This window comes from Phocoena sinus, chromosome 1 (assembly GCF_008692025.1).
Source record: "Phocoena sinus isolate mPhoSin1 chromosome 1, mPhoSin1.pri, whole genome shotgun sequence".
Classification (NCBI taxonomy): Eukaryota; Metazoa; Chordata; class Mammalia; order Artiodactyla; family Phocoenidae; genus Phocoena; species Phocoena sinus.
Genome location: NC_045763.1, coordinates 74,463,969 through 74,479,527, shown reverse-complemented (window position 1 = coordinate 74,479,527; position 15,559 = coordinate 74,463,969). Strand labels below are relative to the sequence as shown.

Here is a 15,559-nt window from a genome sequence, read left to right as displayed (position 1 = left end):
GGATTAGAGACCTAAATGTAAGACCAGACACGATAAAACCCTTAGAGGAAAACATTGGAAGAACACTCTTTGACATAAATCACAGCAAGATCTGTTTTGATCCACCTCCTAGAGTAATGGAAATAAAACCAAAAATAAACAAATGGGACCTAATGAAACTTCAAAGCTTTTGCACAGCAAAGGAAACCATAAACAAGATGAAAAGACAACCCTCAGGATGGGAGAAAATATTTGCAAACGAAGCAACAAAGGGTTAATCTCCAAAACATATAAACAGCTCATGCAGCTTAATATTAAAGAAACAAACAACCCAATCCAAAAAAGGGCAGAAGACCTAAATAGACGTTTCTGCAAAGAAGACATACAGTTGGCCAAGAAGCACATGAAAAGCTGGTCAACATCACTAATTATTAGAGAAATGCAAATCAAAACTACGATGAGGTATCACCTCACACCAGTTAGAATGGGCATCATCAGAAAATCTACAAACAACAAATGCTGGAGAGGGTGTGGAGCAAAAGGAACCCTCTTGCACTGTTGGTGGGAATGTAAATTGATACAGCCACTATGGGAACAGTATGGAGGTTTCTTAAAAACCTAAAAATAGAATTACCATATGATCCAGCAATCCCACTACTGGGCATATACCCAGAGAAAACCATGATTCAAAAAGACACATGCACCCCAGTGTTATTGCAGCACTATTTACAATAGCCAGGTCATGGAAGCAACCTAAATGCCCATCAACAGACGAATGGATAAAGAAGATGTAGTACATATATACAATGGAATATTGCTCAGCCATAAAAGGAATGAAATAGAGTCTTTTTTTGAGATGTGGATGCATCTAAAGACTGTCATACAGAGTGAAGTACGTCAGAAAGAGAAAAACAAACATCGTATATTAACGCATGTATGTGGAACCTAGAAAAATGGTACAGATGAACCGGTTTGTAAGGCAGAAGTTGAGACACAGATGTAGAGAACAAATGTATGGACACCAAGGGGCAAAAACCGCAGTGGGGTGGGGATGGTGGTATGCTGAATTGGGCGATTGGGATTGATATGTATACACTGATGTGTATAAAATTGTTGACTAATAATAACCTGCAGTATAAAAATAAAACAACCAAACAAATAGAAACAACTAATACTAAGCTTTCTTTGGGTTATTTGTATGGAAATATGTTAATATAAATGTTTCATACATTACATGAAATTTCTAAAAATCTTATACGTTCTGGTATAGTGTTATAAGTCATAATTCTAGTTATTACTTTAAAATGTATATCTCAGAAATAACTAAATTTCCTTGTCAATTGCATTATTATGAACTTTCATCAAATCTTTAACCGTGGTCATTTTTAAGTCTTTTGTCATTTACAGACAGTTCTGGGTGTATTCTGATGCTTTTGCAAAAACGTTCTTATAAAAGGGTGTCATCTTCAAGGAATTCATGGAAAAGACTCTGACAAGTACAGGTTTCTGGTAACTGACTATACTGCTGAACTGAATGAATAAGCATTTTCAGAACTCTAATGGAAAACTGATGAATTCATAAAAGTGCTAACAAAAGATCAAGATAAAAAAAATAATTACATGGAACTGAGTGAACTGATGAGGATGATTATAATTTTTGTGACTTTCTGTTTGAATAAAAAAAAAATCCCTCAAGGACTCAGAGGCCAAAAATATACAAATGAGTTTTCACTGCAAAGTAAAGGAGCTGTTACAGTGGAGGATTACTGGACTGAATGTCAATATCGTGACATAGTATGAGTGTGTTTCGTGTTTGGCAATTGCAATCGTTGCTTTCGTTGTGGTCATTCATTTACAATGCTTGGTGTCAGTTTATTTATCTCTTGTAAAAATAAAATACAGTGTGTGTGTGCGAAAAAAACCAAAAAAACAAATAGCATTTAAGGTATTAGATTAAAGGACCTCTGAGGTCATTTAAGCTCAGGAATTTTATGATCTCAATTGGTTCTAATTGTCATTTCAAGAACTCTAAAAGAGTTGTGGGATACTTCCAAGCAATTTATTTATTTGAAATATTTTCAGGCATTTAACAGATGCCTGATTGAGAAGTAGATTTATGTGGAAGGCATTATTAAAAAAAGATTGACATGTAAACTTGTTCAGAAATTTTCATATGGCCCCTTCTTTTGTATGATCAAATTATGATTTGCCTAAATTCTACTGATATTTCAGTTATTCTAAAGGAAATGAATAGAAAGGAAAGAAATGTAGAATGGGAAAATTTTATTTAGCTTATACAAGTGTATCAAGTATTTTAGATTATTTAAGCAATATGCCTATACATTTTTTGGCATATAGTTTAAGTAGTTCTGTCAAATGTATGACTTCCGCTTAATTTCTTAGACTCCTTTTCAAGTTTAGGGACTTCTCATTTCTCTCCTTGGCTATTTTATTGGTTTCCTTCCTTCCTTCAGCACTAACTTCACCCCGTTTTGCAGTGTCCACTCTGTTGCTCTGCAAATCATTTAACAAGTGTTTATTGAGTGCCCACTACTATAGGGGTAGGTGCTGGGAGTTCAAAGTCTCGGTTTCTGGCTTGGATGACTTATTTGACAGTATACCATTTATTTAGATAGAGCTTTAAGGCAAGAAACAGGCTTAGAAGTGATGGGGGAAGGTAGAAATGAGAGATAATTCAGTCTTAAACATGTTGATTTTGAAGTGCTTTGAGACACCCAGGCAGAATTGTTAAGTGGGAGATTTGATATACAGGGCTCCAGGGGATAGAGACATCTATGTGATTGAAATCTGTGTATAGATTGCTGTTGAATCCAGTGGATGAAAACATACAGTTGGAGTGTATATATTGAGAAGTAAGGCGGGGTAAGGGCAGAGCCTGAGTGATGCCAACATTTAAAGAGATATTTATAAACTCTAATATTCTGCTCAGATTGTTTCCACACTATCAGATAAAGTTTAAACATTGCCTACAAAGTGTTTTTGATCTTTAGACACAAGACATTTTTGATCTGGCCCTTGCATATCTCGCCAATATGATCACTTTTTGTTCTTCTCTTTTCCCTGACTTAGAATTAATTTTTCTAAGAACTCTCATGCGATTCTGTTTTACATGTTCATGGTTTTGCGTGTATTCTTATTTAAATTTTCTCTTAGCTTTGTTCCTCTGGTGAATGTTGATTCATTTTTTAAAATCGTGGTAAAATATACTTAAACTTTACTATTGTAACCATTTTTAAGTCTGCAACTCAGTGGCAATAGGTACGTTCACATTACTATGCAACCGTTACCACCATCCTTCTCTGAACCTTTCTTCATTATGCAAAACTGAAATTCTGTACTCATTAAACAACTCCCCATTTCCCCCTGCCACAAGCCCCTGGCAACCACCATTCCACTTTCTGTCTTTATGAATTTGCCTAGGTACCTCATATAAGTAGAATCATACAGTATTTGCTCTTTTGTGACTGTCTTATTTAACTTAGCATAATGTCTTCAGGGTTCATCCATGTTGTAGCATGTGTCATAATTTCCTTCCCTTTTAAGGCCAAATAATATTCCATTGCATGCATATACCACATTTTTGTCAACTCATCCTTAAATACCTAGCACAGGCCTGACTTCCTATTTGAAGCTTTTGCTGAGGCAAAGTGGTTTACTTCCTCCCTTGTTCCATCACCCTACTTACTATCACTTTTTAAATAGCATCCATTGTACTCTGTATTTATTCACATGCCATTGCTGACACTTGAGGGCAATGTCTCTGTCTATTCATCTTTGTATTCCCAGGGCCATATCTAGAACTAGCGTATAGTGAGTACTAAAAAAAATTTAGGTTGGAAGACAAGGGTAGGGGAAGGACATTTCATTCCAAGGTAACTTCTTGTGGTAAGATAAGGAAGTGAGGCAAGCACAGGATGTTCATAGAACTTCCAGGGATTCCATATTACGGGAGCTTGAGTGTGCGAAGCCAGCTGATTAGAAAGAGAAATCCCTTGTATGGAAGCACAGAGTAATGAGTATTGGAAAGAGCTCCAGAAACTATAAACAAAACTCCTTAGGACAGTGTGTGGATACAGCTGAATGGAAAAATGCTCATTACAGTGCTAAGTGAATGGAGATCCTTTGGTCTCTGGTTAAATTTTTATTGTGGACTAAGAGTCATTAGTGCTGATTTATACCTATATTTATAGGAATCCAAACACAGTTTTTAGAATGGCAGTATTTCTCAAGGCCAGAATATGGGAGCAGTCGTCTAGAGAAAATGTCTGGGTGTGACTGGCTTTTCTTTGTTTCTCAGTGTGTCCAAAGGAACTTCTTTGTGAGCTTATTTCTGTTACTCTTCTTTATAGGTATGTTCTTGAGCTGTGTGTGTGTCAGTGTCCTTGTCTGTGAGTGCCGTGTTTGCTGTGAAGGTGCATATAGCTCTATGTTCGTTTCTTCCACAGCATTCATAATATTCTCAATCCTTTTTTTTTATTCTCCCTTCCTCTTTTCTGTCATTTCATTTTTCCTTCTTCTCTTACATTTTTTTCTTACCAACTGTTTGGTCTTTGTTCTTCTTTTCTCTCCTCTCCTTTTAAATTGTATGGTAAATAGAAATGATTGTTCTACATAAAATGGAATATCAAAAAAATTAAAAGTTAAGAGCTACCTAAACCACATTTACCCTTTCCCTAAACAAAGGAAACTCATCCAGATTTAGTATTTACCATTGGAAAAATGATATTTTCAATCATCCAGTCACTAAAATCAGAAATCTTGTTGCCATCTCAAGTTCAGCCCTTTTTGTTACTCCTCACATCTAACTAATAATAATAATTAATCACCAAAGTCATTCATTCTTCCTCTAAAATAACCCTTCAAATCTTTCCTTATTTTCTAATCTGACTGCTGCTTCCCTGGTCCAGGCTGTCATATTTTATATTTGCTAATGAAATAGCATTCCATTTGTTTTAATTTGTTTGGGCTGCTATAACAAAATACCATAGACTTAATAGGTTATAAAAAACAGAGATTTATTTCTCATGGTTCTGTAGGCTGGTGGTCCAAGATTAGGGTGCCAGCATGGTTGAGTGAGGCCTGCTTCTGGATCACATACTACTTATTGTATCATCACATGGCAGAAGGGTCTAGGGAGCTCTCTGTAGTCTCTTTTATAAGGACACGAATCCCTTTCAAGGGGGTTCCACCCTCATGGCCTAATCACCTCCCAGAGGCCCCACGTACTAATATCATCACCTTTGGGAGTTAAGATTTCAACATATGGGTTTTGGCGGGGGGGGGGGGGGGCACAAACATTCAGACCATAGACTATCTTAACAGTCTGCTTCTTTTCTCATCCACTTCTAAGCCACTGTACGTATTGCCAAGGGATACTCTTTTTTTTTTTTTGATATTTAGTTACTTATTTTTATACAGCAGGTTCTTATTAGTTATCAGTTTTACACATATTAGTGTATATATGTCAATCCCAATCGCCCAATTCATCACACCACCACCCGCCCCCACTTTCCCTGCTTGGTGTCCATACGTTTGTTCTCTCTCTACATCTGTGTCTTTATTTCTGCCTTGCAAACTGGTTCATCTGTACCATTTTTCTACATTCCACATATATATGTTAATATATGATATTTGTTTTTCTCTTTCTGACTTAGTCTCTAGGTCCATCCACATCTCTACAAATGACCCAATTTCGTTCCTTTTTATGGCTGAGTAATATTCCATTGTATAAATGTACCACATCTTTATCCATTCACCCAAATGTCAATGGGCATTTAAGTTGCCTCCATGACCTGGCTATTGTAAATAGTGCTGCAATGAAAATTGTGATATATGACTCTTTTTGAATTATGGGTTCCTCTTGGTATATGCCCAGTAGTGGGGTTGCTGGGTCATATGGTAATTCTTTTTTTAGCTTTTTAAGGAACCTCCATGCTGTTATTCATAGTGGCTGTATCAATTTACATTCCCACCAGCAGTGCAAGAGGGTTCCCTTTTCTCCACACCCTTTCCAGCATTTGTTGTTTATAGATTTTCTGATGATGCCCATCTAACTGGTGTGAGGTGATACCTCATTGCAGTTTTGCAATTACATTTCTCTAATAATTAGTGATGTTGAGCAGCTTTTCATGTGGCTCTTGGCCATCTGTATATGTTCTCTGCAGAAATGTCTATTTAGGTCTTCTGCCCATTTTTGGATTGGGTTTTTTTTTTAATAATGAGCTGCATGAGCTGTTTATATATTTTGGAGATTAATCCTTAGTCCGCTGATTTGTTTGCACATATTTTCTCCCATTCTGAAGGTTGTCTTTTTGTCTTGTTTATGGTTTCCTTTGCTGTACAAAAGCTTTTAAGTTTCATTAGGTCCCATTTGTTTATTTTTGGGTTTATTTCCATTTCTTTAGGAGGTGGGTCAAAAAAGATCTTCCTGTGATTTATGTCATAGTGTTCTGCCTATGTTTTCCTCTAAGAGTTTTGTAGTGTCCGGTCTTACAGTTAGGTGTTTAATCCATTTTGAGTTTATTTTTGTGTATGGTTTCAGGGAGTGTTCTGATATCATTCTTTTACATGTAGCTGTCCTGTTTTCTCAGCATGATTTATTAAAGAGACTGTCTTTTCTCCATTGTATATCCTTGGCCCCTTTGTCATAGATTAGTTGACCATAGGTGCGTGGGTTTATCTCTGGGCTTTCTATCCTGTTCTGTTGATCTATATTTCTGTTTTTGTGTCAGTACCATATTGTCTTGATTACTGTAGTTTTGTAGTATAGTCTGAAGTCAGGGAGTCTTATTCCTCCAGCTCTGTTTTTTTCCCTCAAGGTTACTTTGGCTCTTCAGGGTCTGTTGCATCTCCATGCAGATTTTAAGACATTTTTGTTCTAGTCCTGTAAAAAGTGCCATGGGTAATTTGATAGGGATTGTATTGAATCTGTAGATTGCTTTGGGTAGTGTAGTCATTTTCACAATAATGATTCTTCCAATCCAAGAATATGGCCTTTATTATGTTGAGGTAGGTTCCCTCTATACCCACTTTCTGGAGAATTTTTACGATAAATGGGTGATGAATTTTGTCAAAAGCTTTTTCTGCATCTATTGAGATTATCATAGGGTTTTTATTCTTCCGTTTGTTAATATGGTATATCACATTGATCGATTTGCATATATTGAAGAATCCTTGCATCCCTGGGATAAATCCCACTTGATCATGGTGTATGATCTTTTTAATGTGTTGTTGGAGTCTGTTTCCTAGTATTTTGTTGAGGATTTTTGCATCTATTTTCATCAGTGATATTGGTCTGTAATTTTCTTTTTTTGTAGTATCTTTGTCTGGTTTTGGTATCAGGGTGATGGTGGCCTAATAGAATGAGTTTGGGAGTGTTCCATCCTCTGCAGTTTTTTGGAAGAGTTTGAGAAGGATGGGTGTTTGCTCTTCTCTAAATGTTTGATAGAATTAACCTGTGAAGCCATCTGGTCCTGGACTTTTCTTTGTTGGAAGATTTTTAATCACAGTTTCAATTTCATTACTTGTGATTGGTCTGTTCATATTTTCCATTTCTTCCTTGTTCAGTCTTGGAAGGTTATGCCTTTCTAAGAATTTGTCTGTTTCTTCCAGGTTGTCCATTTTATTGGCAAAGAGTTGCTTGTAGTAGTCTCTCAGGATGCTTTGTTTTTCCGTGGTGTCTGTTGTAACTTCTCATTTTTAATTTCTAAACCTATTGATTTGAGTCCTCTCCCTCTTTTTCTTGATAAGTCTGGCTACAGGTTTATCAATTTATCTTCTCAAAGAACCAGCTTTTAGTTTTATTGATCTTTGCTATTGTTTTCTTTGTTTCTATTTCAGCGTTCTCTTCTCTGATCTTTATGATTTCCTTCCTTCTACTAACTTTGGGTTTTATTTGTTCTTCTTTCTCTCGTTCATTTAGGTGTAAGGTTAGATAGTTTATTTGAGATTTTTCTTGTTTCCTGAGGTAGGATTGTATTGCTATAAACTTCCCTCTTAGGACTGCTTTTCCTGCATCCCATAGGTTTGGGTTGTTGTGTCTCCATTGTCATTTGCTTCTAGGTATTTTTTGATTTCCTCTTTAATTTCTTCAGTGATCTCTTGGTTATTTAGTAACATATTGTGTAGCCTCCATGTGTTTGTGTTTTTTATGTTTTTTTCCCCTGTAACTTATTTCTAATCCCATAGCATTGTGGTCAGAAAAGATGCTTGATATGATTTCAATTTTCTTAAATTTACTGAGGCTTGATTTGTGACCCAAGATATGATCTATCTTGGAGAATATTCAGTGTGCACTTGTAATAAAAGTGTAGTCTGCTGTTTTTGGATGGAATGTCCTATAAATATCAAATCTATCTGGTCTATTGTGTCATTTAAAGCTTGTGTTTCCTTATTAATTTTCTGTCTGGATGATATATTTGTTGGTGAGGTGTTCAAGTCCCCCACTATTACTGTGTTACTGTCAATTTCCTCTTTTATAGCTGTTAGCAGCTGCCTTATGTATTGAGGTGCTCCTATGTTGGGTGCATATATATTTATAATTACTATATCTTCTTCTTGGATTGATCCCTTGATCATTATGTAGTGTCCTTCCTTGTCTCTTATAACATTCTTTGTTTTAAAATCTATTTTATCTGATATGAATATTGCTACTCCAGCTTTGTTTTGATTTCCATTTACATGGAGTATCTTTTTCCATCCCATCACTTTCAGTTTGTATGTGTCCCTAGATCTGAAGTGGGTCTCTTGTAGACAGCATATATATGGGTCTTGTTTTTGTAACCATTCAGTGAGCCTGTGTCTTTTGGTTGGAGCATTTAATCCATTCACATGTAAGGTAATTATCAATATGTATGTTCCTGTGACCATTTTCTTAATTGTTTTGGGTTTATTTTTGTAGGTCCTTCTCTTCTCTTGTGTTTCCCACTTAGAGAAATTCCTTTAGCATTTGTTGTAGAGCTGGTTTGGTGGTGCTGAATTGTCTTAGCTTTTGCTTGTCTGTAAAGCTTTTGATTTTTCCATTGAATCTGAACGAGATCGTCACCGGGTAGAGTAATCTTGGTTTTAGGTTCTTCCCTTTCATCACTTTAAATATATCATGCCACTCCCTTCTGGCTTGTAGAGTTTCTGCTGAGAAATCAGATCTTAACCTTATGAGAGTTCCGTGGCATGTTATTTGTCATTTTTCCCTTGTTACTTTTAATAATTTTTCATGTCTTTAATTTTTGTCAATTTGCTTACTCTGCATCTCAGTGTGTTTCTCCTTGGGGTTATCCTGCCTGGGATTCTCTGCACTACCTGGACTTGGGTGGCTATTTCCTTTCCCATGTTAGGAAGTTTTCGAGTATAATCTCTGCCAATATTTTCTTGGGTCCTTTCCCTCTCTCTTCTCCTTCTGGGACCCCTCTAATGTGAATGTTGGTGTTTTTAATGTTGTCCCAGAGGTCTCTTAGGCTGTCTTCATTTCTTTTAATTCTTGTTTCTTTATTCTGTTCCACAGCAGTGAATTCCACCATTCTGGCTTCCAGGTTCCTTATCCGTTCTTCGGCCTCAGTTATTCTGCTATTGATTCCTTGTAGTGTACTTTTCATTTCAGTTATTGTATTGTTCATCTCTGTTTGTTTGTTCTTTAATTCTTCTAGATGTTTGTTCTTTACTTCTTCTAGGTCTTTGTTGAACATTTCTTTCCTCTTCTTGATCTTTGCCTCCATTCTTTTTCCAAGGTCCTGGAACATCTTCACTATCATTATTCTGAATTCTTTTCCTGGAAGGTTGCCTATTTCCACTTCATATAGTTATTTTTCTGGGGTTTTATCTTGTTCCTTCATCTGGTACGTAGTCCTCTGCCTTTTCTTTTTGTCTATCTTTCTGTGAATGTGGTTTTCGTTCCACAGGCTGCAGGATTGTGGTTCTTCTTGCTTCTGCTGCCAAGGCATAACATTTAAAACCTGCAAAAATAATTATTCCCTTCTCCTTTTAAAACTCACTCTCTCCTCTCCCCCATTGCCTAAAGTTCAATTTGAGAGTCAGTAACCTAGTATTAAAGCTAGAAGGCTTTAATTAGCTGAGTTTCCTGCATTCACTGATAGCTTCAGACATACTAAATGACTTACAAGTTTCTGGACGTGTTTATTCCTCTTCTCAAATTATTCCTTCTATTCTGTTCACTTGTTGAACTCCTGCCACTGAAACCATCATGTTGTTATGAAAGATAATAGATCAGTTTCCTAACACCCTTGCAAGTTCAAGTTGTGAGGTGGTGCATACTTGAGTCAAAAGAACACTCTCTATTATCTAGGGCCTTGGCCCAGTATTCTCAGTGCAATCCCTTATTGAATAGAATGGGACCTCCTGTAAGCTTAAGTGTGTCTTTTACCTCTCCACACTAGAAGCTGGCCAGATGGCCTCCTTGTACGCTTTCCTTTGGTTTACACCTTCATCTGGGCCCTACCAGACTAATGACATTGCAAGGCATGGAAATATAAGCTCAAGAATAAGAACTCTATTTTTTCCTGTGGCTGAGGGAAAAATTGGCTTTGCCTTTCCTTTTTTTTCTAGAGTCCACCCTGTTCCTGCTAGATCTTTAAGATTGGTATATAAGAGTGTAAGTCAGGGGGAGAGAGAAGAGACCTCAGGCTTATCTGATCATACCAGCTACATGGGAGGGAAGAGAGAGAAAACAAGTTCAGAGGAAAGCACTCTTACAACTTTATTGGAATTTTCCAATAAAAATCAGACCGCTATGAGTAAATTTGCATTGTTGGGCAAAAATGAGAAGGACTATGCAAATGCTTTCAATTCAGCAATGATTGTTAGGCTGAGATTTCAATCTGAATTGAAAATATGCTGAAGGGTGGTCAGTATAAGTAAGAATGCTTAAATATAAAGGGCATTGGTTGAAGGAAGAGAAAGGAAACAACATTTATTAAGGACCTATTAATGTTACCCCAAGTTAATCTTTATAAGAACTCTAGGAGGGAAATGATATTGTTAGCATTTAATGGATGGGAAAACAGACCCCACAGTTAATTGACCTAAGGTTGTATTGCTAGTAAGTTGGTATACTGTCTCCATTTTATCTTGTTACCTTCAGAACTTCTATTTACTGTATGGAGATCCATATTTGATGAATGACTAGGTGAATATAACATATGTGAATATATAAATTTAATAAAAACTGATTCTTTTCTCCACTGGGTCCCCTCTTCTGCTGATTCTCACAGGGATAAGGTTAGAGCTTATTTGAATTCTTGAATATGGTCTTGTGTTCTGTATTTTAGGACCAGTGATAAAAGGAGAAACTTGGCTAAACAAAAAGCTGAGGCTCAAAGGAGACTTTATGGTCAAAATTCAATCAAAAGGCTTTTACCGGGTTCCTCAGACTCAGAACAGCAAAGACATCAGTTGGAGAGGCGGAAAGAAGAGTTGGTATGAAAAATTTAACAATGTACCTGCAATTTGAATTGCATAATTCATTTGTCAGGTTTTATTTGTAAAATTTCTTCATTTCTAGAAGGAGAGACTTGCTCAGGTACGGAAGCAGATCTCGAAAGAAGAACATGAAAATCGACACATGGGGAATTACAGGTAACTGTGCTTTTGTTTTTTAATAGATTGAAGAAGTGCAGTGTCAAAACAGAAGTGCCTGCATTTTTTAACTTTTAAGCTTACTTTAAGCACTGTTTATTTCATTCTGAGAAAGTGCTTTTTGTTTAATTTATTTCCAGAAAGAAAAGATAGTTAGCAAGTAGATGGTTCAGACTTGGAGAGAGCTCCTGGGGTGGTTGTGTGAAGTCTTTTCAGGCTGATGTAATCATGTGACCTTATTTAATTATAATACACTATTTTGAAAAAGTCAGGTTTCAGGTCTCTTAGTATTCTTTCTGTCAGTTCAGAGTGGTTGCTGTACTTTGTTTTATTTTTATTTATTTATTATTATTTTTTATTTTGCGGTATGCGGGCCTCTCACTATTGTGGCCTATCCCGTTGCGGAGCACAGGCTCCGGACGCACAGGCTCAGCGGCCATGGCTCACGGGCCCAGCCACTCCGCGGCATGTGGGATCTTCCCGGACCGGGGCATGAACCCGCTCAACCACTGCGCCACCAGGGAAGCCCCTGTACTTTGTTTTAAGTTCAGATATATCAGGAACCAGGCAAATAATGAAAATGTTTGGAGGAGATAGGTATGAGACAATAGAAAGGGGTTTGGATTGTACAGAACTGGACCTCCTCCACAGTATCACCTTTGACAGGAGAAAAGGGGACCCCCTAAGCTCTTTGTGTTCTTGGAAAGACAGCCCCTCCTCCCAAGCTTTGAAACTGACTCAGCAGAATTAGGAGGATTTGACGTCATAGAGCTTCCCGCATTCCGGATGTTCTTTCTGGCCTTAACACTATCAACAGTGATGATGAGAACACATTCCTCTCACCCTACGTCTACCTAATTCTCTCCACCAGAGAGATAATTCCACCACACCTCAAAAGATCATTAGAATTAATCCCTACATTCTTGTATACATCAATAATCACACTGAGTCTAAAACTTCTCAAATTATCCCTCATCACCTAAATTCTCTCCAGTAAAGTTCTATATTTCTCAATATGCCCAATTGCGATTCTTCTTCAACCACCTCCCCTTGACCAAACCTTTATACTGTGCCTTCTGGAACTGCATTGTTCAATGATAATTCTCTAGATAAACTTCAATTTGTATTGGTAACAAATGAATGGATTTCTTGTAACTATATTCATCTTTATTTCTAGCATCTAGTAAAGTGACTGACAGAGTAGATGGTCAAGAATTATCTATGTAGTTGACCTTAACTCTTGTGCTATGATAGCGTTTTTTAAGCAAGCTGGTTTATCTGATTTTATTGTAGGCGAATTTATCCTCCTGAAGATAAAACACTACTTGAAAAGTATGAAAATTTGTTGGCTGTTGCCTTTCAGACCTTCCTTTCAGGAAGAGCAGCTTCATTCCAGCGAGAGATGAATAATCCTTTGAAAAGGATGAAGGTAAAGGAATGAATGTTTATAAAGAAAAAAAAGAATGAAGCCACACAATATGTCTTTATAAACAACCCATCTTAGTTCCACATATAAAAACATTTTACTTTTAAGATGCACTTTCCTTCCATTTTAACAGTTGGTAATGTTTCATAACCAACCAAATGATTTCATAAATAAGATGTTTTTTTAACAAGACAAGTTAAGCAGTAGAAAATGTTGATATTATGTTGTAATCTATTGTAATAAATGTTTTATTACAGAGTTATTTATACATAACTGAATAAAAAAATAGATTGAAATAACCTAGTGGTTTGTGATGTTCTCATTGTTTGAGAATGAGATATAACTATGAGTTACATAGTTAACAATATAGTTAACTATGTAACTATATTGCTACATAGTTAGATTGTAACTAACATTATACAATAATTTTTTCCTGATACTGCATAGACCTGGCATATGAGAAGTAATTGAAACACACACACAGAGTAATCTATTTGCCCTACTAAAAGGTCTGTTAGTTATCTTTTGCAGTATAATAAGCCATTGCATTTATTTGCTCATTATTCCACAGTCTTGGCTGGGCTTAGTTGAGTGGTTCTTCTGCTGAGCTAGCTTGGAGTGAATTATATATTTGCATTTATCAACTCAACTGGGGATGGAAATCCAAGAAGGCTTCACTTCTGTGTCTGGTGCATCAGATGAGATAGCTGGAACATCTGGGGAGCAGGCTGGGTGTCTCTTTCTCTCTACATGACCATGTAAGGAGGGTAACTGGATCTCTTAATATGATAGCTCAGGGTTCCAAAATGGAGCATTTCAAGAGGACAAGCCCAGAGTGCAGCAACTAATCAAGCCTCTGCTAGCATCATGCTTGCTAATGTTCCATTGGACAAATAAGTTTTTATTTGTTGTCTAAACAGTCAGTGGTCTTTAGTAGTTTTCTAAGTATTCATATTTACTCACATACTTACCCTTTCTTGTGTTCTTCATTCCATCACACAGACCTATTAAAATTGTTTATATTTTACATTACTGGAAATCTCCCTAGAGTGATGCCTCCAGTATCTTGGATACCCTGTTATATTGAGTGATTCAAAAATCATGATAAAGTTTATTATATATAGATTTTGCTATGGTCTTTTCACTAAAATTCTGCAACAGGAGGATATAAAGCCATTTTCAAGCTGGCTAGGCCTAAGGGACAGAAGCAGAAGGAATATTGTATACCCCAATGCTCTTTTCCTTTAAATTTCCCTCTTTTGACATATGCAAGTATTTCCACCATTAGAATTATGTTCTGTGGTCTTTTTGTTTTTCCTGATCCAGACAGTGAGAGACCTTTTCATTTTCCTCTGCCTGTTTTATAATGTCATTTCTCTCTCCTCTGGATGCAGCCTCTGTTCCATCTTCCCATCACTCTGCTCCTAGAAATCCTAAGGATTCTGGAGCCAGATAGACCTACATTCAAATTCCAGCTCCCCCACATGTTAATTTTGTAAACTTACATTAAACTATTTGATCAATCAGATCACTAAAATAGTAGTATTAAAAGTATACTTGACAGGTTATGAAAATAAAATTGAGGTTAATTAAAATAGTCTGTTTTAAGTACCTTGGCACATAATAAATAGGCTTCAAGTCTCAATTTGATTCTTCAAAATCTAGTTTAAATGTCACCACTTTGCCTGCCCCCTTGCATTGATCTGGGAGCCTCTTCTTATATAACACTCACACAGTCTTTATTAGTGTTGTTTTATAATGAGTGTCAAAAGTAGGTAGTGTGAGTCCTCAAATTTATTCTTTTTAAAACTCTTTTGGCTTTTCTAGGTCCTTTTATGCTTTCATACACATTTTAGAATCAGTTTGATTCTAAATTTTGATTAATTTTTTAATTACAAAAAAAGGCTGCTGGGATTTTAATTTGGACTGAGGAATCTACAAAACAATTTCTGGGGAATTAACAATACTGAGTCTTCCGATCCATTAATATGGTATATCTCTTCATCTACTTGGATCTTTAATAACTCTGCTATATTGGTAGTTTTCAGTTTATAGTTTTTGCACATCTTTCATTAAACTTATTTTTAAGTATTTGATGTTTTTGCTGCTGTTGCTGATAATATTGTTCGTAAATTTTTTTTATTTTTAACTTGTTGCCAGGATGTGAACACCTGATTATTTTTGTATATTACCCTTATATCTAGCATTTTTATATATTGTATTTTTACCAGCTGTATTTCAAATTATATTTTTATTTTGGTTACTTAGAAGTTTGTTGCTTAATTTCCATACATTTAAAATGTTCTAGTTTTATTTTTGGTAAAGTTTCTAGTTTAGTTCATTGGTGTTAGAAAACATATTCTGATTTCAGTCTTGTAAAATAAATTGAGACTTGCTTTAACTCAATATGGTACTTATATTAGTGAATGTCCAAGTCTACTTGAAAATAATGTGTACACTACAGGCGATGGTTATAGAGTTTTATTTATTTATTTTATTTATTAAATTTATTTATTTATATTTATTTATTTAAGTTTTTTGGCTGTG

At 36.0% G+C, this 15,559-nt stretch overlaps 1 protein-coding gene across 5 annotated transcripts in view; it reads left to right on the top strand.

Annotated features, from left to right (window-relative positions):
* Positions 1 to 15,559, top strand: part of TTLL7 (tubulin tyrosine ligase like 7) — a 162,006-nt gene that overhangs the window by 96,831 nt on the left and 49,616 nt on the right. For all 5 annotated transcript variants that reach the window (XR_004345957.1, XM_032606744.1, XM_032606765.1 and 2 more), the window contains 3 exons: positions 11,280 to 11,427; positions 11,513 to 11,586; positions 12,880 to 13,015. Coding sequence is in view for 4 of the 5 variants with exons in the window: in XM_032606744.1 (XP_032462635.1) it covers positions 11,280 to 11,427; positions 11,513 to 11,586; positions 12,880 to 13,015 (358 nt within the window). In the remaining variant the exon portion in view is untranslated. The remainder of the gene's footprint in view (positions 1 to 11,279; positions 11,428 to 11,512; positions 11,587 to 12,879; positions 13,016 to 15,559) is intronic.